The following is a 22,077-nucleotide window of genomic DNA, read 5'->3' as shown; positions in this document are numbered from 1 at the left end:
TTTCTGAATTTTGTATTATTTTTACACATTTTGTTCTTTGAATCAAGTAAAAGTAATGTTCCAAACTGAATTTATGGCCTTTTCAATTGGTTACACTTCGAGTGCCGGACCCTGTATTATATTATTTTTTGTCTCTAACAAAATACCTTTTCAAATTTTAAACACTCTTGAGCCGGTAAAACGTTGAGCGCATAACTTGCTGATCTGGCAACGTCGAACAGCTACTTGTGTGTATTAGTGCGTAAACAGCGAGAATGGCAAAACACAAAAACGAGCGAATCGCACACACAGAGACGTAGTTAATTTGGGAGGGGGTGTGCGAAAAAGTTGCTTGTATACCGAATGATTAATACATACAGCCGTGACATGGCAAAGAGAGAATACAAATCCAACCACTACGAATGCCGCTCTCCAGCGGGGATTTTAGAAAATTAATCATTATCACTTTTGAAATACACTCGGTTTTGTAATTCGAAAAACGGGTTTTGCAACAGGGAAAGCGGGAAAATGCCGCAAAACAGATGGGCATCCGCATCGAGTATCGATGCGATATATCGCACGCATATCGCCGCGTCGCACATGCATCACTGCATGTGTGCGTTTGTGTGTGTGCGTGAAAGAGCAGCGGGGCAAAACGAGAAAAGGAAGCCATCTGCGTCTAGCCGACGTTTTAGTGCTCTACAAACTAGAATAGTCCGATCGCTTATTAAATAAATTAGTTTTCGCTTAAACATCTTTAAAAATAAAGCAATTGTTAAGGGCTTATTTTAAAAGTTCATCGAATTGGCAATTAATTCGCACTATAGTACATATAAAACCATTAAGCTGTTCGTATTGATAATGTATTGGATAGGATTACCGCTATCTTAAATATCGATAGTTCTTTCTGCAAGGGTATAATGAGCGAATGGCAGGCACAGAGAAGGCACAAACAGAAACAGCTAAATTGCAGCTGCTATGTTGTTCGTCGCTCAACGACGACGACAACGAATAGGGTAAAAACGGCCACAGCGAATGATGGCGGCAAAGGCAAACGAGCGATAGCTGAACTGAGGGGCGTACCTGCGGGGGGATCGAACTTGAGTCGACTGCTAAGTAGGGTTCTGTTTTTTAAATATCAAGTTGCCGCTCGACCGCTCTCTCAGCTTAGACTTTGAGTAGCACACGTGTGTACTCGATTATGGAACCAGCAGCTGTTCTCAAATTAGTTAATGCTTGAAAGTTAAAACAGTTTTATAATATTTTTGATATTTATATATATATATATAAATATATATGTATCTACATGTACATATACATAACTACTTCTTGATCACTCGAATTCTTTCTGTAAATTCTGCAACCCTCGAACCGCCGATTAATTATGTATATTATTTAATATGTGCAAGTAGACAAATTATAAGCACTTAACTGCATGTAAGGGCAACTTTATAACCAACCAGAAACATATGTATGCATGCATTTCTATCGCTGTTCGTGCTGAGCCATAAATAATTTCGCTTTGCGCAAACAAGTCGGTAAAACTCAGCAAACCTGACGCACCCCCTCATGAATAATGGCACAACGACGCCGCTGCCGCTGGCAACTGGCACAACAAAAACAGCGAACAAGCTGTTTACACTAGAATATCGTGAATTCTTTAATTATTACAGAACCCATTCCTTTTTATTTTTCAACTAAGTACGGATTAAATTAAAGGCCCTGAAAATAGAGATACATATTTTTAAGTTAATTCCAGTGCAAGCTTGCTATTTCTAAAAACATACAGCTTGATTGCATTAGCTATGCCAATAAGGGTAAACATTGCGGGAATATAAATATTTTGTACTCGAAGTTTCTATAACTCAAACAAGACTTTCTGTGACATGGAAGTTGATCGACAAAGCCGCGTTTATGCCTCCGCTTTGAACAGGTTTTCGTGTAACGCATTTCGCATAAACGCAGCGGCAGAGGCGATGGCAGAGCGGCGGCAGAGAGCACGGACGTCGCCGGCAAAATGGAACGCCGAGGGTGCCAGAGAGATACAGATACATTCGGGCAGCGAGTGCGGGCGAGATAGAGCGACAACTCCTGTTCCCGGTTCGTCGTCGTTCGTCATTCCCATATTCGCTTCTCGTATTCCCATTCCCATTCGCATTCGCAATCCCAATTCCCAATTCTCGTCACACGAGTTAGCAGCACATCGCACAGCTGCAACGCTCTGCTCCGCTCCGATCCTTTTTCTTTTTTGTTGTGCTTTCTGTGGCGTGCTCATTTGGAGAACAGAGTTACCCCCTTTTCATTTGTCGGTTGTCAACGACGCCCCTGCAGGCAGAAAGCAGAAGCAGAGACTGAAACAGCAGAGGAAGAAGAAGAAGAAGCACAGCACGGGCACAGCACGAAGCACACAGCACAAGCACAGAGGCGAAGCGAAGCAAAGCAGAGGCAACACAGAAAAACAGCAAAGCATTGGAGTAGTTGTTTGGATGTGGACGGAAAGGAAGACTGGCGGCGACTAACTAAAAGGTATTTGTTGTTCACCCACTCATCTGTGTGCGTGCAGTGCGCTAGTGAAAAGCTGTTCTCAGCGTTTGCCAAAAAGACAAGAGGTACGAAAAAAGAACAAACAAACAACAACAGCGAAAAAATAGTAGCATTCGTTTATTTAATGCTCGCGTTCGTATTTTTTCGAAAACCTAGATGAAAAAGAAATTTTCTGCTGCTGCTGCTGTTGCCTCGTATATAAGTGTGTGTGCGTGTGTGTTTTAGTCGGTGTGTGTGTGTGTGGTGTGCGTGTTTTTGCCTGTGTATGAGCGGCCTCTCTCTTTGGGTGTGCGAGAGCGAGTGTGCTGGTTGTGTGTGTGTGTGTGTGTTTGTCCGTCCGTGTGCCTGTCAGTTTGCCTGTGTGAGTGCATGGCGGACTAAAAAGAACCCGACGACGGCACTGTAAAAATTCGATTTGTGTGTTGTGCACACGGCGGAGGAAGCGAGCAGATTTTTGGCAAATAGTGAGCGATTATCGAATTGAGTAAATACAACAAACAACAGAGACACAGCCGCAGCAGCAGCAGCATTAACAGTAATCAATCGAAGTACCGCCCGATGCCACCGATCCCCCTTGCATATGTAATCGTAACTGTAAACCTAATTGTGTGCCTCTTTTCTTCTCTTTTCTTCCACTCTTCTTTGCTTTGCTGCTTCTTCGTGCTCCCTCTCTCGCACTCGCACTCTCTCACGTACTCTCATCTTCCTTGCCGGGAACTCTCAACGCACGAATAGCAGTACATTGACAGGAGCAGCTCGGAACGGACAGGATAAAGCAGGAGATTAAACCGTCAGCAATAGATTGATTTGGCGTACATATAGTAGCTTACACCTAAGTAAATATATATATATTTATATATATATAGCCAGTCAGCCAGCCGGGCACTTGCGGATCAGCCAACGTCCTGGGCCCCAAGAAGATAGATACCACGATACGGAGATACACCGATACCACCAATCATTAGCAGGCGACAACGACACATCCGCATCCGCAGAAGATGTCCAACGGCAAGGCGACGGTCTCGTTCTTCGAGAACGGGAGCACCACACAGTTCGAGTATTGCTACCAGCTCTATCCCCAGGTTCTTAAGCTGAAGGCTGAGAAGCGCTGCAAGAAGCCGCAGGAGCTGATCCGCTTGGATCAGTGGTATCAGAATGAACTGCCCAAATTGATTAAGGCACGCGGCAAGGATGCGCATATGGTATACGATGAGCTCGTCCAGTCGATGAAGTGGAAGCAGTCGCGCGGCAAATTCTATCCGCAGCTATCCTACCTGGTCAAGGTCAACACACCGCGCGCCGTCATCCAGGAGACAAAGAAGGCCTTCCGCAAGCTGCCCAATCTAGAGCAGGCGATCACAGCTTTATCGAACCTCAAGGGCGTCGGCACCACAATGGCCAGTGCACTGCTGGCGGCTGCCGCTCCCGATTCGGCACCATTCATGGCCGACGAGTGCCTGATGGCCATACCAGAGATCGAGGGCATCGATTACACCACCAAGGAGTACCTCAACTTCGTCAATCACATCCAGTCCACCGTGGAGCGCCTCAATGCGGAGGTGGGCGGGGATACGCCGCACTGGTCGCCGCATCGCGTGGAGCTGGCCCTCTGGTCTCACTATGTGGCCAACGATCTCAGTCCCGAGATGCTCGACGATATGCCGCCGCCGGGATCCGGCGCCTCCGCCACTGGCACCGGTTCACTCAGCACAAACGGAAGCAGCAGCAAGGTGCTTGATGGCGACGATACCAACGACGGTGTGGGTGTCGATTTGGACGACGAAAGCCAGGGAGCAGGTAAGCAGTGAAGATGATCCGGCAGCTGCGGCTAGAGTGTTCACACGAACAACACCAGACTCGAACGAGTAATCTTTTGCAGAAACCAAGCTCTCTCTCTATCCGTAATTTTACATTAAAAGTTATGTTATAGTATTGCAGTAGCAGATGAACTATCTGTCATATTTATAATATATTCGTTAAACGTATTTACGTTTACATATCAGTTTAAGAGCAAGAATTGTAAAGTTAACAATGAGTTTTAACGGCAACTACAGTAAAATAGGTAATATCTGTACCGCAGTTAGCAAACACCAGGTTTCTTTCTTCAATTATTCTGGCCGCAGTTCGCCGTGTTAACAAATTGTCCATTGATGCCTAACCCAATGCTTTCTATCCCCAGGCGGTCGCAACACTGCTACAGAATCGGAGACAGAGAACGAGAACACCAACCCGGCTGCTCTGACGCCTCTACAGTCGGGCGAAGCCAAGAACAACGCAGCTGCCGTAGGCGCCGCCCTGCAGGACGGTGACTCTAACTTTGTGTCGAACGATTCCACCTCCCAGGAGCCGATCATTGATGACAACGATGGCACCACACAGACAACGGCCACCACCTCCACAGAGGACGGCGAGCCCATAGCCCTGGGCATTGGCATCGGTTTGGGTGGAACACCGCTCGCCTCGGACTCCGAAAGTAATCAGGAGGCGCCGCCCAAGACCAACAGCCTGACCATCCTGACTCCGACACAGCACTCGACCCAGAATCAGACACAGGCGCCGAGCCAGCCCCACAAAACTAATAATTCGATCACCAACAATGGTCAGGCGGCTCCATCGGCAGAAGAGGAAGCGGTTACAGCAGCACCACAGCCAGCCAGCAAAGCGACTGCAGCACCAGCCAATGGAAACGGAAACGGGAACGGCGTCCTGGGCGACGAGGATGAGGATGAGGCGGAGGACGAGGAGGAAGATGAGCTGGACGAGGAGGAGGATAATGAGGCGGAGCTAGAGGCTGACGAAAGCAATAGCAGCAACGGCATTGTAAGGGACAGTAAACTGCAGCAGCTGGCGGCGAAGAAGGTGGCGGATGCGGTCTCGCCGGTAGCGTCAGCGGGTGCAGACTCGGCGCCAGCTATTGGCCAGAAGCGTACGGCCCTGCACTGCGATATGGAGCTGAAGAACGCCGGCGGAGTTGGTGTGAGCGTGGGGGAGAAGTCACCGGAGCTAAAGAAACTGCGCAGCGAATGAGGCGGAGGTGAGGATACGAAATACGGATACGGATGCGGATCAGAAACGGGGATCGGTTCGGTTCGGTTCGGCTCGGCACGGTTCGGTTCGTTTCGCCGCGTATCTGGTGGAAAGACATATGTATGTAGTGCAGTTGAGTCGACATAGAGACATAGAGCAACATTACCTACACTTTACCACAACAACATTCAAGAAATTCTACTATTAAGCAACTAATTATACATACATATAATATATTATATATATATACAACATATAACGAGAAGCGAACACCCAACACACTCCACTCTCATACACACAACACGACACCACACACACACAACCCGACATATAACATAAACATAACCGATCAGATCAGAGCGGAATATAAGATCCCGATCCAGAAGGCAGTAAGCAGTACCACAAACAACATTTCAATAGCATAGGAAGCGCGCCAAGATGAAGAATCTGAAGAATCCGATCAAGAAGAATCCGAAGAACAAACAGCAAAAGCAGCAGCAGCAAAAGAGAGTTCAGAATGCAGCGTTAACGTAATATAACTGAAACGAAAAGCAAATGCATACATGAATAGTAACTACAAAACAAGATCAGATGGAAATCGATATTTTTACACAGTCAAAAGGAACATTTAAATATAAAGAAATTTACAAATGCCGCAGTTGCCCACTACATACAAAAAACAAAAAAAAAATGAGAAAATAAAAAACGAAACAAAACAAAATGATTAAGATGGAAACAACAATAATTATAATAAAACAGAAACGTAATTTATATACATAGGTATTTAAATTTAATAATAAATCAAAACTTGTCGCATAAACCAAGCCCCACCACCACCTCCACCCCCTCGACCTACGACCCGCAGCTACTCGCGCTCTCTCTATCTCTCTCACTCAAAAAACACGCCGCACACACAATACACCCCCTCTTCACACACACACACACACACATAAAAACACAAACACTCGGAAGAAACAAAACAAAACTCATTTCAACACTAAGAAATTTTTGTGGTCGTAATTATAATAATATAATTTATATTTTATGTGTACAACTTTTTTTTTAACTTTACATATACTGAATTTTTTATAATTTATACGATAATCACTTTTCATTTGATTTCCACAAAAAAAAAGAGAAGAAACAAAAGCATAAGAAGCCCGCATCTTGATTGCACCCGGCGCAGGTCGTCCGATCTCCGGGTGGTCTGGGTTGCCGTTAACGGGTGGTTCCCCCGTTATCCACGACCCATACAACTCGCAGATCGGTCGGAACTTTGAAAATAACAACACATCTGAAAATTATAATCATTTTTATTATTAGTAGCATAAGTCCAAATAAAATGTGAAATATTAAGAAAACACGGCATAAAACTGAAAACATCCACAAAGCATCTTCAATTGTTTTATCACTTCAATAAGTTTTTTTTAATTTGACGTTTTGAATAAGCGTTACGTCTAGAGCAGTTGCAACTCGTTATCGTCATTGTCATCGACTCATCGATAGTTAGGTAGGTTCTTGTCTGAATATGGCAGCGCTTTTCTAGTGGTGGGTATATATATATTTCGATGTCTGAATATCGATAACATTGTGTGTTGACAACACAGCTCTAGTGCTAATCAAAAGAAAACACAGAACAGGACGGAAACATATAGAATAATTTCGCACCTAATTTGACTTTGCCACGACTACCTGGCCAGCCCGATCAGCGATATTCACTTGCGCCTCCTCCTCCAGTCAGAAATTTCATTCTGGAATTGATCGAACTGCATGAAACTCGCATTGCAGCTGGCCACCATACATCCTATAGCATATATACAATATCTATAAATCAAAGCGGAACCCTATCCCCGTCGACCATGTCATTGGACCGCCTTGGTCGCTGGCCGGATCGGAGTTAATTGGGACTATGTGCCGGAATTGAAACAGCTCCGCATCAAAGTCCACATAGAGCGCATTCCCGAGTCCGCCCCCCGTTCGGTGCCCCGTTCCTTGATCCCCTGGCAGATCGATTGTGGTCCCGGCGAGCGGTGGGCAGAATCCATAGGAGGAGGAGCAGTGGAAACGCCGCCATGCTGCTGGTGCGTCAGCTATTCGGGGCTTCGGCCAACTCGTGGGCCCGTGCCCTCATCATATTCGTCCTGGCCTGGATCGGATTGGTCTACGTGTTTGTGGTCAAGCTGACCAATACGCAGGGGCAGCAGGCGGCCGGCGAGAGTGAGCTAAACGCCCGCCGCATCTCGCAGGCGCTTCAGATGCTGGAGCACACGCGTCAGCGCAACGAGGAGCTTAAACAGCTCATCGACGAGTTGATGAGGTAGGTGGCTGACACAGCTGGCTGGAGCTGGGAATACAGCCGGGGGCAGCAGAATATCATTGTTCGCATTCGCCTGCATTAAAACCCCCTTTAGTTTAGCTAAATAATGGTTTTCTGGGCTCTGAAGCACTTGTATAAAGTTTTAAATACCGCAACAGCTGTGATATCAAAGAGATTAACATCAATCAATAACCAGTTCGCGTTTTATATGGAAATAAAGAAGCTTCAACCGTAGTTCTACCATGTATAGTTTCCTGAAACATTGTAGCATTGCCAGGTACACTGTTGCGATCATCACTTTTCTGATTTGTTAGCAGCGTGGCTAATTATGCATGGCACGTAGGCGGAATTACATGCGATAAGCTGCTTTGCTAACCTGAACCCCCATCTCTTTGTTTCCAGTGACCAACTGGACAAGCAGAGCGCACTGAAACTGGTGCAAAGGCTGGAGAACGATGCGCTGAATCCAAAGCTAGCGCCCGAGGTCGGCGGCCCGGAACCAGAATCCATGTTCGAGTCGGCGCCCGCTGATCTGCGCGGTTGGAATAATGTGGCCGAGGGAGCGCCCAATGATCTGGAGGCTGGTGCCACCGATCATGGCGAGTTTGAGCCCAGCCTGGAGTACGAGTTCACGCGCCGACGCATCCAGACAAACATTGGCGAGATCTGGAACTTCTTCAGCAGCGAACTGGGCAAAGTGCGCAAAGCAGTGGTCGCCGGCCATGCGAGTGCCGATCTGGAGGAGTCCATCAACCAGGTGCTGCTGCAGGGCGCCGAGCACAAGCGTTCTCTGCTGAGCGATATGGAGCGAATGCGTCAGTCCGATGGCTACGAAGCCTGGCGGCACAAGGAGGCGCGCGAACTGAGCGATTTGGTACAGCGGCGCCTGCACCACCTACAGAATCCCAGTGACTGCCAGAATGCGCGCAAGCTGGTCTGCAAGCTCAACAAGGTGCGTTATATAGAGCTAATCTTTCCGTAACCATAAAGCCAATTTACTTGTCAGTAAATTCCTACGAAATGGTTTCCTTGGCTTATACCAACAAGGAAATCATTTAATCTGCTTGCTATTAGTTATATAGTTAACTATTTATAACTGCATTCACATGTTTTTATCGACGACTTTGTCTAATTCCTATGTTGGTAATCCCCAGGGTTGTGGCTACGGCTGCCAACTGCACCATGTGGTGTATTGCTTTATAGTGGCCTATGCCACCGAGCGGACGCTCATCTTAAAATCCCGCGGTTGGCGGTATCACAAGGGCGGCTGGGAGGAGGTCTTCCAGCCGGTGTCCAACAGCTGCCATGACGCGGGCACCGCCAACACATACAATTGGCCGGGCAAGCCGAACACCCAGGTGCTGGTGTTGCCCATCATCGACTCGCTCATGCCGAGACCGCCGTACCTGCCGCTCGCCGTTCCCGAGGATCTGGCGCCGAGACTTAAGCGTCTGCATGGAGACCCCATCGTTTGGTGGGTGGGTCAGTTCCTTAAGTATTTGCTCCGACCGCAACCAACGACGCGGGATTTCCTTACCGCCGGCATGCGGAATCTGGGATGGGAGCGTCCCATCGTTGGGTAAGTGCACTAAGACTTTTCCTTCTCTTGAAGAAATTAAATATTCGGTGTTTTTTTCCAACAGCGTTCATGTCCGTCGCACGGACAAAGTGGGCACAGAGGCGGCCTGCCACAGTGTGGAGGAGTACATGACCTATGTCGAGGACTACTACCGCACGCTGGAGGTAAATGGCAGCACTGTGGCTCGCCGCATATTCCTCGCGTCGGATGATGCTCAGGTTATCGAAGAGGCTCGCAGGAAGTACCCACAGTACCAGATCATTGGCGATCCGGAGGTGGCGCGCATGGCGTCCGTTTCCACACGTTACACGGACACGGCCCTGAACGGGATCATTTTGGATATCCATCTGCTATCCATGTCCGATCATCTGGTGTGCACTTTCTCGTCGCAGGTGTGTCGCGTGGCGTACGAGATAATGCAGACGATGTATCCGGATGCAGCGCATCGGTTCAAGTCGCTGGACGACATATACTACTACGGAGGTCAGAATGCGCACAATCGTCGCGTCGTTATCGCCCACAAGCCACGCACGCACGAGGATCTACAGTTGCGTGTTGGTGACCTAGTCTCAGTGGCTGGTAACCACTGGGATGGCAACTCCAAGGGCAAGAACACCCGCACCAACCAGGGCGGCCTATTCCCCTCCTTCAAAGTGGAGGAGAAGGTGGACACCGCCAAGCTGCCTCTCTATGCGGGCATTTAGTTCGCTGCTCACAGCTCTCCTTTCTCGGCCATGTTGTTGATTGATCTGTAAATCTTATATGCCGCATTCCACCTGGAATTTCCATGGTGCAGTTCGATTCGGCTCGGATCAGCATCACCAGAATCTATCGAATGTCCAGAATCTCAAATGAAATCTCGCTCTTTCTGTACTTGTCACTTGTCCATCAATACTTTGTGACTTTTTCTTCTTGTTCTCGTCTACGAACTTTTACGCTCTGATAGCGATTCCAATTCCGAATCTTATTTTAATTCTGCATTTGTACAAGTCTTTTAATAAAATGTAAGCCGAAAGCCGAAGAAATTATGTTGACAAGAATATACATAAATATATTTATATATATAAATAAATTATATATAGAAGTGCATGTAGTTTCACTAAGCGCAATATAGTCTATCACCTGTAAAATAGTTAAAATAAAAAACAAAGAAAACACAAAGGCCGCAAAACAAAACTAAAACTGATAAATTCAAGCGTCAAATTAAAAGAAATAAATAGTAATGTTTTAAAAAGAAACGATTGTCTATTGCCTTTTTTTGATGTTCAAAACCAACAGCTTTTTGTTATTTTGCATTTAGTTGTTCGTTTACACCAATTACATTAGCCTGTGGGTTGAAAGGCACTTCAACCTGAGAATGAGAATGATACTAGCGATCATTCATCAATATTATATATCCATCGAGTATTGAAGGACCAGTTTGTTATGATGGCTTTGCGGCGGTTCAAGAACCCCGTGGCGCCGGTGAAAGTGCAAATTGAAGATGCGTGCCCTCGGGACGATGAGTCAGGTGGCGGTAAACCCGCTGGAGCTCCGCAGGAATTCCAAAACACAAAAACAAGAAAATTCCCCACAAAAACCAAAAAAACAAAATTTAGCAAACCGAAACGGGTGCCGAAAATCCGAAAAAAATGAGAAACGTGATAAGCTTCCACAGCGACGATTAAAAAAACCAAAAAAAAAAAAGAATAATAACAATAAACATATATGTGTGTGCTTGTGCATAAATAAATGAAAGGCGTCTGTGTGCGTGGGCAATTGTAATTAAGTACTCAATGAACCGCAGGGAAGTGAAAAAAAAAAACGATCACAAATATTCAGAAAAAAACAAGAAGAAAAAAGCAGCCAAACAGGCAGCTAAACCGGCAGCCGGGGAATCGGAAAAAGGAGCTCCGCTCGTTGGACAAGGTCAAGTCGGTGTCGTCGGCAGCTGGAGCGGAGCGGATAAGCCGCCTCATTCCGGGGGCTTTGGCTTTCAGTTTCGCCTTCTGATAACCGACGCCCCCGGCTGCGTATAAAACATTGCCACTGGGACTCAAACAGCAGCACTTGCGCACCAGCATCCCAGTTGATAACATCGCTCGATCCAGAGTTCCACCAGAGATTACCAGAACGAAAGTCCAGTGACAGTATCAAGCAAAATGTCGCACTTCACCTCCGCCGTTGCCGCACTCCTCGTCCTCAGCCTGCTCGTCATCCTTGGCGGCCAAGGAGCCCAGGCGGCCGTTGCCAAAGTCAAACTGAGCAATTCAGGTGAGCTAGTGCCCAAATAGGGGATCAAACGTACTCCTATGCCATGTAATTACCTTATGCTCCACCGCTTCCATTGCTTGCAGCGCATCCCGGCAAGTGTGTGCTGGACGCGCACACGATCCTGTCGCCCGGACAGACGGGACTGGCGCCGAATCTGCAGTGTGTGCGGGCCGAGTGCCATGCGGATGGCGTGGTGACCTTCAAGACCTGTGATGCAGTTGCTCCACCACCCGGCTGCAAGCAGCGCGACTTTGTGAACATCAATCGCGACTTTCCCGAGTGCTGCGAGCGGAAATACAATTGCGAGAAGCACATCTAAAGCGAATTAATTCAATCCTACTAATCCTACAATTGCTCACCTATGCAATGGTATTGTTTTTAACCTCGATCCATGTTTTTTTTTGTTTGTTTTTTTTTTATTTATTGTGTATACTACAACATAACAATTAAAATGTAAACGCTTAGCAATACAATTAAATAATTTAATAGAATCATTAACAGAAAATACATATGCATGTACGCTTGCTTGTGTGGGCTTAGTTGGGTTTTTGGAGGATGGTGAGACAAGGTTTGGATCTACCTAGCTACCTATCTCATCTATATCCGATATCCAATATCCAATATCCGATTCGGCTCGTTCTGGCGTCGGGTAATATGGTACACCACCACTGGGCATGGTTATAATATATGGCCCGATTCGACGCTACACTACTAACTGATTACACTAGATGGCTGGCGCATAAAACATAATAAAATCAATTAAAAAAAAAGTATTTCAACAAAATCACAAGGACGAAGAAGGCAGAGAGGTAATGTTGCTACTAGTTGGCTCTCCGTCCAGAACGAGGCGAATCCGAATGGTTAGATTGCATCCTTTTTGGTGTGTCTGTCTCTCTTTCTTCCATTGCAATCGCAATTTCCTGTTTTTCATAGTAACTTTTGCTAATTCGTTTCTTGGTTGCTTGCTAGCTTGGGTTTCGCTTATTTTTTCTTCTGTTTGCTGTGAGTGTGGGTGGTTTTGTGGGTGTTTTGTGTGTGTTTTTGTGTGTGCTTATGTAGCTCAGCGACCACGCCCCGCCGCCCGACCGCCTCCTATCGGCTGAGATTGTTGATGTAGAGCGCGTGCAGCTCGGTGCGCGGAGTATTCTCGAAGAGGGCGGCCCGATTCTGGCCCTCGCCCTTCTTAACCCAATGTCCGTAGACACGGAAGGCACAGCCATCGATGACCTGCAAGAAAGTAGCATGAGTACATACATTCCACATAGATACCATAGATCATTATAACTCACCTTGCGCAGAACCTTGACGCGATACGGATCCCGGATGGCCTCCTCAACGTGGAGCGGCTCGGCGGTGAAGCGCAGCCGCCGTATCCGGATGACGGCCCGTATCACGAGTATGGCGAATTGGAACTTTTTGCGCGCGTTGAAGCGACTCTGTTTGCGCAGCTAAACGTGAGAGAGGACGAAGGATACGGATTAAACCAACTGGCTACACGGCATTGCGGATTGATCTCTTTCTTTTGGCTTCGTGTTTGGGTTAGAGGTGCACACGCCATGGGTTAAATCAGCGGGGGGGTTAGGGGGTGTTAGGTTACGGTTACGGTTTCGGTTAGTTCGTCTCGTGGTTAGCAATTGCTATTGGACTATTGGATTATAGCCTAGTGGTTAATGGTTACCTCCTCGGACAAACGAAGAAGAAGAACAACACGGATCGGGGACAGCGATATGTTTCGAGTGCCCAGTGTTAGTCCACTTTTGGGTGTTATTGTTAGTGGAGTGAGTACAACATCGGGGTCAGTGTTTCGATGGATGAGCGTTAGTGATTCGGGGTGGCATTAGTTACATTCTTTTCGAGTGTTTAGATGGGTTAAGCAGGTTAAGCGGTAAACAGAAGACAACAAAGCCATAACCGAAAGCCATTAGCCAAAGGTCATGGGTCATGGGTCAGGGGTCAGGGGTCAGAGGTTAGGGCAATGGGTTAGCGGGGTCAATTACAGTCAGAGAAACATTTTTGAGGTATTACCATTCAACAATACATATATATATTCACATGTGTGGCATTATGCAGATCGAACGAATGAATATACATACATACAACATAGACGATTTGAGTGTGTTTTAGGTATGCGGAGTGGGCGTGGTTGTATGGATAAAATACTATATGCAAATCTATCTCACTTTGACTTGGTTTACTCACAAGGGAGTCTCCACAACACCGACTTATAGACACACATCTTATAAGGGCGTTGAGACTCTGACAATATAGAGAACATGACACACAAACAAAACGTGTTTAACATCATCAACAGAGGAGAAATTAAACAAAATAATTCGTCAGTGAATCGATTTTGGCGTTATTTTATAATTGATACGATTATAAATGGGCAGTATATGCACACAAACGAGTATTAAATCCGAATATATAATATTAGCCAAATAAAGCCGTAGAAACCATAGAATTGACACTTTAGATTAGAAATTTAGAAGCAATGGTTAATAACTTTAGTTGAACGATCGAAAGGCACCATAGTTTTTTCTTTGCGTGTATATACACAATGGGGGTGTTAATGGGGGATTAATCATAATTAAGTCTAACATGCTAGTTAGCTTATCAAACTATCCTGACAAACTATCCTCCACAAGACACAGAGACAAATGAGAGACACTGAATGGATTAGTGATCTACATATGTATATACGATCTATAGATGGTATATATACGATTTACTATAGGCTAACGCTACACACAGAGGTGTAAAAGGCAGAAGCAAGTCAACTACTACATACAGTTCTTGTAAATATCATCCAGTTCACCCGAGAGATATGTACTAGAGAAAGGTGCATATAATACAAACATAGTGTTTACTCGCTATGATATGACTAAGTGTCAGCTATAAGAGAATACAATAATAGTAATAGTAATAGTAATAGTAACAGTATAATGCAGAGGTAGAGCTACTTTCAAAATCTTATGCTAAATAGTGGACGGGTGGTAGTAGATGGGTGGGTTTTGGGTGGAAAGCAGCGGCTGATCGATCGATCGATCGGTCGGTAGATATTAACATACGATCCATCGAGGGATCGAGCATCATTTAGAAAGAGACAGCCGAACGATATGCTGCGCGTGTGGATGAGTGGGAGTGAGAGGGGTGATGGGTGAATGATACTTTGGAGGTGAAAATCGAGTGCAGCTTGTCTCTGATGATTTATGGAGTGGAGTGGACTGATTCGAATCAACTAAAAGCACTAGAAATTAATCGGTAATAGTACGTGTGGCAACTAAATATTAGGCATAACCCACGCGGCTGTCAAAAAACGTTAGCAAAAACGAAAAATTCCACACAAAACTGACTGATAAAGTGACTTTACATATATAGTGATCAAAAGTTGATGTCATTATTAAGATACTTTTAAATTTACAACAAGTAGAATGCAAACAACGAAGTGTTTGAACGGAAATGAACGCAAGTTCTCATTTAAATATAAAAAAGGGGGAACAAAATATGTCAATTAAAAAGTAAATTCAATAATCTCATTAAATTCGATTAGAGTGGTGGGGCACACTCGTCCAGGTCTGTGGTATGCAATTTAACGTTTCCCTAGCGATTCCTGCCACCGCCCGTTGGGCCATTCGTGAATGGGTAAGGTAAGCAAGTTCAAAGAGTATTAATGGAAAACCTGCCTGCACTGTAGGAGGTGCATACACCGATTGCTTGCCATCGCCACCGGGCTGCAATTGTGGATGTTGCAACTGCAACTGCACCGGCAGTTGCGTCGTCTGTTGCTGCTGGTACTGCTGCTGCTGCGTCTGATGCTGTTGCGGCTGCTGCTGATAGTAGACCGTCGCCGTGAGCGTTTTGTGGGAGGACGCGGATGCCAAGGAGCTAGATGCCAGGGCCGAGTTCGTGGCGGCGGTGGCGGTGCTGTTGGCACTGGTGGCGTACGAGGTGGAGGAGGCGTTGGATGACATGGCATGGCAGGTGGCGGATGCACTGGCAGCTGCATCGTCCAGCGGCCCGTCGCGCATTCGATTCGACGAGTAGGAGCTCTGTGGCGCACAGTACAGATAATTGGGGGCGCCACTGCCACTGCCACCGCCACTGCAACTGTTTAGCTGCCCAAAGCGGTACGATGGCGCCTCGGTATTGAACAGGTACCTGCTGCTCGAGTGGGCGGCCGCGGTGGGCGGGGCCGTGTGTCGGCGGTCACCCATTAACACCTGATCCCGTCGACACCGCGATTGGCAAACAAAAAACGGAGGCGAAGGCGGAGGCGGAGGAGGGATGAGATTGGTGGGCAGGAGGGTGGTCAGAGGCAGCAGCAGAGTGGGCGCGGAAGAAATTAAAATTGGTATATCAGTCATGGGGATTAAATCAAAAGTGGGTGCATCAGGGCGTTCTTATACGTACGAGTATATACATGAATACAATACCTACAGTGGACTCAACTTACAGTCTAAATACAGTGGCCTAATATAATATATACCTTCGTTTTTCATACTTATATGCACCTTGATTCCATGCCTTGAATTGTACTCTGTTCTATTATTTTACTTTGCAAATTCTTCAAGATATGGGGGTACTATCCTCAAATCTCACTGCCTTTTTCTCCTTCTTCTCGCTGACTAAATGGTTAATGCACGCTGGCATGCAGTGACTCAAAATAGGCAATTGGGGTTTTTCTTTGGAGGTTGGGAAAAGGGAAACCCTGCTGGATTTTTTGGTTTTGATTGGTTGGACGGTTGGCATGCAGACACAGTTATTCACTTAACAGATTATGATTCAAATGGCGAGCGCTGAGCTGCAGACGTGTGTTATCGTTTTTAGTTATCGGGGCAATCGGTTGATTTGTACAAAAAACACACAAAATCGACAACAACATCGAACACAACAAGAAATGGGATTAGAGGAGGTTTTTTTGTTTTTTTTTTAATATTTTTTTGTTATCATCATGGGGCATCGATCAGTCGACAAGCAAATCAAATCAGATGCAAACAAAAACGAAGCAGATCAGGTACGTTTTAGTTTTAGTTGTCGTTTCGTTTCGTTTTTCGCTGAACATTGTCGAATAAAAGTTATTATGCTTGGCACAGATGACCTGAACGGTATTTAAATAAGTAAATGTGTATAGTATACAATTGATATGCACTATGATGTACAGTTTAGCTGGGTTATATTAGATCGGCACAGAACGAAACAGAACAGAATGCAACGGAACACAGACACGAATGCTGGGCCGGCAGGGTTGCATATACATATATGGTCATGAGTTGGGTCTGCCGGCCCGATTGTTTGATTATCGGGATTATCGTTATTATCGGGATCATCGTTATTACAGCGATTGCGATTGCGATTGCGATTACGATTACGGCTCCGATATTAAATGGACACGGAGACACACAGCACAGAGAGATTAAGAGAGAGCTTGGGTTAGTCCGGGAACGGTTCGTTACCAGTGCGATCTCAGTGATGCGACTCATTCGTCGGGACTTGGTCGACAGGCTGCGCTTGAGGCCATCAATGTTTTGCTCGAACAGCTATCGATAGTAGTGTGTGTTCGTTATCGTTCGTTTGGGTTCGTTTAAAATTAATTGGATTCGATTTGATATATAGTTTATATGTAAGGAAAAGAAGAGAGAAAATGTTTGGTATAATAAGTAGTAATCATAAAAATAAAAAGTTAACAAAACGCGAAGTGCTGCATAAGAGGGCCCGAAGGGTTTCTTTTTTTTTCTTTTTGGAGGGGGGGATCCAAACTAATGACAGATCCTGTCAGGCCATATATCTGACAATGGGACTAAACTACGGGTGGTTGGGCTGCTACCCTAACCGAATCATAAATCATAATCGTAATTTTAGGAGGTAACAGTAAGAAGAAGCAGTTAATAGGCTGTTGTGAGTGGTTTGTGAGTCACAGGTGTGTTCTTTCCATCAGAGTGTGTGTTCTTAGGTGTACATTGTGTTTAGGAACATTTGCAGGGCCAGGTGTTTGGTTGGTTGGGTGGGTTGGTTGTGTAGAAGATCCCCTCCACAGGTTAAGCCCATCAACTAGAGATCTAGTATCTATGTACAAGAACAGGAACCCGGAAAACTATATAGACTGCTGCCCGAACACAAAAGGCGACTCGAAGGCGGACCTCATTCTTGGCGACTAATTGAACTAATTTGACTGATTTTCCTCTTGTACAGGTGGTTGTTGTAGTTGTGGTGGTGGTGGTGGTGGTAATTGGAGCCCGGCGGCTGCCAACAATGCCGGCACTTACCATTTGGTTGAAGAATGGATGTCTTAATACTTCCTTGACGGTGATACGTTGCGCAGGATCAACGACTAGACATTTGCGTATCAGATCCTTCGGATCCTCTGCAATCAATCGAGATAAATAAGCATACGTTTGGCATGTGTATATCATTGGACCAACCTGAAATATCAGCCCACTCCGGCGAGGTGAAGCTGTACTTGCCCTCCATGATATTCCGCAGCATGACCATCTGCTTGCGGTGCCAGAAAGGTGGACAACCGACGAGCAGCGTGAACATAATCACGCCACAGGCCCATCTGCAAAACAATAAAAAAGAAATCGAAAAAGAAATGGGTAAAAGGTGTCAATTTTTCCTATTTTAAATTTCTGCTGAAACCAAGTAACGTAGATATCAGTGGGAAACGTTCAAGAACCGAAAAATACAAAAAGCCCTGCGTTTTGCTGAACCGAAGAAAAATAGACGTCGGCATCGGAACTACTCAGATTTCAGATTATTATTATGCCTTTCTGCTTGTGACTCATTTATTAAAATGCACACCTAAAGATCAAAACAAATCGCCTGACGCGAAAAACACTAGTAAAGCAATGTATAAACAACTATCAGCAAATTTGCGTCTAGAAAAAAAGAAGTGGAAAATGGGTCTAATATCGATGGGAGCATATAGACCTTTCTTTTATATTTATGTAAGCAAAAAATTAATAATAACACTTGCTATTACCATAAGCAATTTTGTAATTCGAGCAGACAATTCGTATTACCATATATCTGACACTTTTTGTGCTTAAATTACTTCTTTGAATTACTTGAGCCAAAAAAGGTATAATGTGTTAATAAATGGCTAGCTTGTTCGTTCTTACATGTCTACTTCCTGCGAGTAGCCGGGGGATCCTTCGAACATGTTGCACTTGAGCGTTTCGGGCGCCAAATATCCCGGCGTTCCGCACAGATCTGATGTGGGGAAAGTACATAGTAAAGCTTAGCAAAGAAAGATTGAAAGTGGGTAATAGTTACCTGTAAGTTTCTCGCCCTCTTGCAGCTGCCTGGCGAAGCCAAAGTCCGTGATCTTTACGTTGTGGTTCTCGTCCAGCAAGATGTTCTCGGGCTTCAGATCCCGATGGACAATGTTCTTGGCGTGTATGTACTCGACGCCCTCGAAGATCTGTCGCATAATGGTGCGCGTCTTCTTCTCGGAGAGCGTCACCACAGAGGTCAGATAGTCGAAGAGCTCGCCTTTGGGACACAGCTCGAACACGAGGAAAACAAATGCATCTGACTCAAACACATCCTGCAGATCAACTGTGCACGACAATGTAGATGGTTAGTTGTGTTATTGTGTACATGTGAGTGCTATGTGAAACTAACTTATGTAGGGATGTCCCATAACCTGGCGCAGTATTGAGATTTCTTGTCTGGTTGCTTCCAGCATGTGATATGGATTCGTCTCGCCCGCCTCTGTGGTGGCGCCCAGGTCGATGATCTTGGCGGCGAACTCCTTGCCCGTCTCCTTTTCGATGCATCGCCTCACGGTCGAACTGATGCCCCTGTAAGACAAACATTGGATGTAGATAAACCACTCTGCTTCTGCTGCACTTGACATTGCCATGATCGGGAATTTATCTAATCTCTAATCACTAGAATTGTAATATGTAATTAGCCCTTGTTTTCGCTTAGTCTCTACTATTTGCCTAGCAAATTGTGATCTTTGGTGAGGCTTGAGTGGGCGGAGAAGTGGCCGGCAGACAGGCGCCGCTTGAAAAGCACCCCATGCCATTGCTCCATGCAAAGAGTGGAAGGCTGAGGAGGCTGACTCACTTGGCACCATTTAGCAAAGCTGCATTGGTGCAGACCTAGCAGTAAGAGTATGGGAATTTTTTGGATATTGTAGTGTTTTCTGATGATACGTGTTTCAATAGATCTATGGTCTAAAGGGCTGTAAGTGGCAGAAATAACTAAGCCAAGAATATCAATTATTTAAAGTAAAAATAAGTGCAAGATCTATTATACTTCTAATGAATTTTCAAGGATTTGATAAGGGGTTTGAGGTCCCGCCAACTGTCTATAGATTATCGATTCTCACCTGCCCAAAATCTCCTTGGGCTCGTATTTGGCATAGAAGCCCTTGGCCGCATCCTTGTCGGGCAGCAGGTCATCCTCCTCGTCCTTGGCCATTAGATCTAGTGAAATCTTGCCGGCTGCCGAAACGGCAGGTTGGAATCTGTTTAGCGGGCGAGTGGGGAAGCAATTGGTAAGTGAAGGATTACATGATGATGACAGTGATCATGATCATGATCATGATCGCAATCAAGATCAGTTAGTTACTCTGTCGGGCTGCCTGCTAATGAAGATGATGGTGATGGGATGCGGTGGCGGTGGTGGTGGTGGTGGCGGCGGACGCGGAGGAGGAGGGGGCGGTGATTTCTGGTGGTGTTCTGTTGATGAGGTTGATGCGATCGTTTAAGGCGTTGCTATTTTTATAACGACAATGTGGAAACGAACGGACGTGCGACACGAGTGGAATCTCTGTCTCGGCGACTGCGACTGAGACTGCGACTCTCCGACTTTGCCGACTTTGGGACTTTGCCGACAGTCGACTTTCCGACTTTCCGACTCTGCCGACTTTCGTTCTTTTCTTTTCGTTTCTTCAGTCGCTTCAGTTCGTAACGTAACGTTTCGTTTCGTTTCAGTTTAGTTCAGTTCGGTTCAGTTCGGTCTTTCCTTTTAATTACCAAGCCTCTGCTAACTGCGCTGCCGACTGCGCTGCTCCGATTTTCGATTCCCGGATTCGGATTCGATTGGAAGTGGGATCCTCTCCTGCCGCTCTCCCTCTCTGTTGCTCTCTGTTGCTCTCTCGCTCAGCTGTTGGCGGCTGATTTAATTAATAACGAATGCCAACTGCAAAAGCACAGATCGATTTGAATAACAGGCAAAAATTAAATCAAAAATAATAGAATTAAAATTTATTATTACACAAGTGTGTGTGCGTGTGCGTGTGTGTCTGTTGTGAATGATTACACAACTACAACGCTTTGTTTTGTTTGCATTTCAAAAGGGTGCATTATCGTTGCTGCTGCTGCTGCTTTTGCTGTTGTTGTTGTTTAGCCTCCTTATCACTGATACTGTTTCTCTGCTTCTTACTGCTGTTGCTGATTTCTTGCAGTTGTTTTGCTTGCACGCACACACACACACACACAGGCTCGCATGCACCGACTATGTGCAGCAGGTTTCTGTTCCTTTTGTTTTTGTTTTTGCTCTGCTCTCGTTTCTCCCATCCTCCTTTGCAATCACACACACTCGCGCACACAGACGCCGCACAGCACACATATACACACACACACACGCACCATCGTGGACATCCAACTAAGCGGGTACATTTCAATGTCAACTAAGGTTAAAAGTAGTACGCTTTTTGGCGGAGTTGGCGCACGCACCGCCAGTGAAACACATACACGTGTGGCCGCTCGGCTCTCTAATCGCTGGCAACGACGTCTCGTGCATAACTCCACGCCAAATATATATTTATCGGATTAAATTGCAAATGCAACAATAAAACCCTGTATTTTTGACACAATCACAAAACTGGAGGTGGCACTAGCCTCGATACCAACGCGATACTATCGAGTATTCACGAAAATCTCCAACATCGATAGCTTGCGGATGCCTATCGATTATTTATTGTTAGCAAAGACACCCTCACACACTTAGCAAAGACTTAGACCTGTTAGCAAAGACACAATAGCCAATACTTGCTCCCTGATAAAAGCAACATAAAAATTTAAAATACGTCCCTAAGTAATAATTTTATATTTTTAGCGGAATATAGTTGCGCAGTAAGCCAATTGATAGATTTTAAGCAATTATTCAATGATAGCTTTTGAAGGTAACTGTTATAAAAGTTTGCTGTGGCTTAAGAGAATAGCCTTTAACTTAAAAAACGCGACTCGTTGATGTATATTATATTTATTTACGGAATACAATTGTAAAAAATATTCAATAAGCGCTAATGTATATAATAATTATGAGGCAAATGTTACATTTTCCTTAGCTTTCTTCCGAATGGGAGCTTAGAATGTTCTTCATTTTCGTTTTGGAAGGGTCGCGAATAGAAATGATGATGGGT

General features: G+C 45.5%; 4 protein-coding genes across 16 annotated transcripts; 3 read left to right on the top strand and 1 right to left on the bottom strand.

The window, feature by feature from the left end:
• Positions 1-2,054: 2,054 nt before the first annotated feature.
• LOC122625369 (protein bfr2) lies at positions 2,055-6,930 on the top strand. Of its 5 annotated transcripts, none has more exons than XM_043805514.1 (3): positions 2,055-2,505; positions 3,262-4,320; positions 4,703-6,930. In XM_043805514.1, exons 2-3 carry the CDS (start codon positions 3,522-3,524, stop codon positions 5,548-5,550), a joined length of 1,647 nt encoding a protein of 548 aa, XP_043661449.1. In that variant the 5' UTR covers positions 2,055-2,505; positions 3,262-3,521; the 3' UTR covers positions 5,551-6,930. The 5 variants fall into 5 exon arrangements, with proteins under 5 accessions (XP_043661449.1, XP_043661447.1, XP_043661450.1 ...); XM_043805512.1 differs by having other exon boundaries at positions 3,259-4,320; XM_043805515.1 differs by having other exon boundaries at positions 2,055-2,588.
• Positions 6,931-7,157: 227 nt separating this feature from the next.
• LOC122623498 (alpha-(1,6)-fucosyltransferase) lies at positions 7,158-10,642 on the top strand. The gene is made up of 4 exons (XM_043802694.1): positions 7,158-7,867; positions 8,270-8,819; positions 9,022-9,446; positions 9,511-10,642. Exons 1-4 carry the CDS (start codon positions 7,623-7,625, stop codon positions 10,148-10,150), a joined length of 1,860 nt encoding a protein of 619 aa, XP_043658629.1. The 5' UTR covers positions 7,158-7,622; the 3' UTR covers positions 10,151-10,642.
• An 844-nt stretch (positions 10,643-11,486) lies between these two features.
• LOC122623560 lies at positions 11,487-12,204 on the top strand. Its single transcript, XM_043802788.1, has 2 exons — positions 11,487-11,699; positions 11,783-12,204. The coding sequence occupies exons 1-2, from the start codon at positions 11,588-11,590 to the stop codon at positions 12,016-12,018; spliced, it is 348 nt and encodes a 115-aa protein (XP_043658723.1). The 5' UTR covers positions 11,487-11,587; the 3' UTR covers positions 12,019-12,204.
• On the bottom strand, positions 12,161-21,562 carry LOC122623558 (phosphorylase b kinase gamma catalytic chain, skeletal muscle/heart isoform). 9 transcript variants are annotated; one of them, XM_043802779.1, is made up of 12 exons: positions 21,407-21,562; positions 20,687-20,852; positions 20,280-20,389; positions 20,038-20,175; positions 19,323-19,501; positions 18,972-19,256; positions 18,818-18,908; positions 18,119-18,255; positions 17,963-18,060; positions 15,383-15,919; positions 12,989-13,147; positions 12,161-12,926 (listed from the first exon to the last, which is right to left on the bottom strand). In XM_043802779.1, the coding sequence occupies exons 4-12, from the start codon at positions 20,127-20,129 to the stop codon at positions 12,792-12,794; spliced, it is 1,713 nt and encodes a 570-aa protein (XP_043658714.1). In that variant the 5' UTR covers positions 20,130-20,175; positions 20,280-20,389; positions 20,687-20,852; positions 21,407-21,562; the 3' UTR covers positions 12,161-12,791. The 9 variants fall into 9 exon arrangements, with proteins under 9 accessions (XP_043658714.1, XP_043658713.1, XP_043658716.1 ...); XM_043802778.1 differs by lacking the exon at positions 20,280-20,389; XM_043802781.1 differs by lacking the exon at positions 20,280-20,389 and having other exon boundaries at positions 21,389-21,538.
• Between the last annotated feature and the right edge of the window lie 515 nt (positions 21,563-22,077).

This window comes from Drosophila teissieri, chromosome X (assembly GCF_016746235.2).
Source record: "Drosophila teissieri strain GT53w chromosome X, Prin_Dtei_1.1, whole genome shotgun sequence".
Taxonomy (NCBI): domain Eukaryota; kingdom Metazoa; phylum Arthropoda; class Insecta; order Diptera; family Drosophilidae; genus Drosophila; species Drosophila teissieri.
Note: the sequence above shows the minus strand (reverse complement) of the source record. Positions and strands in the feature narration are given on the sequence as shown.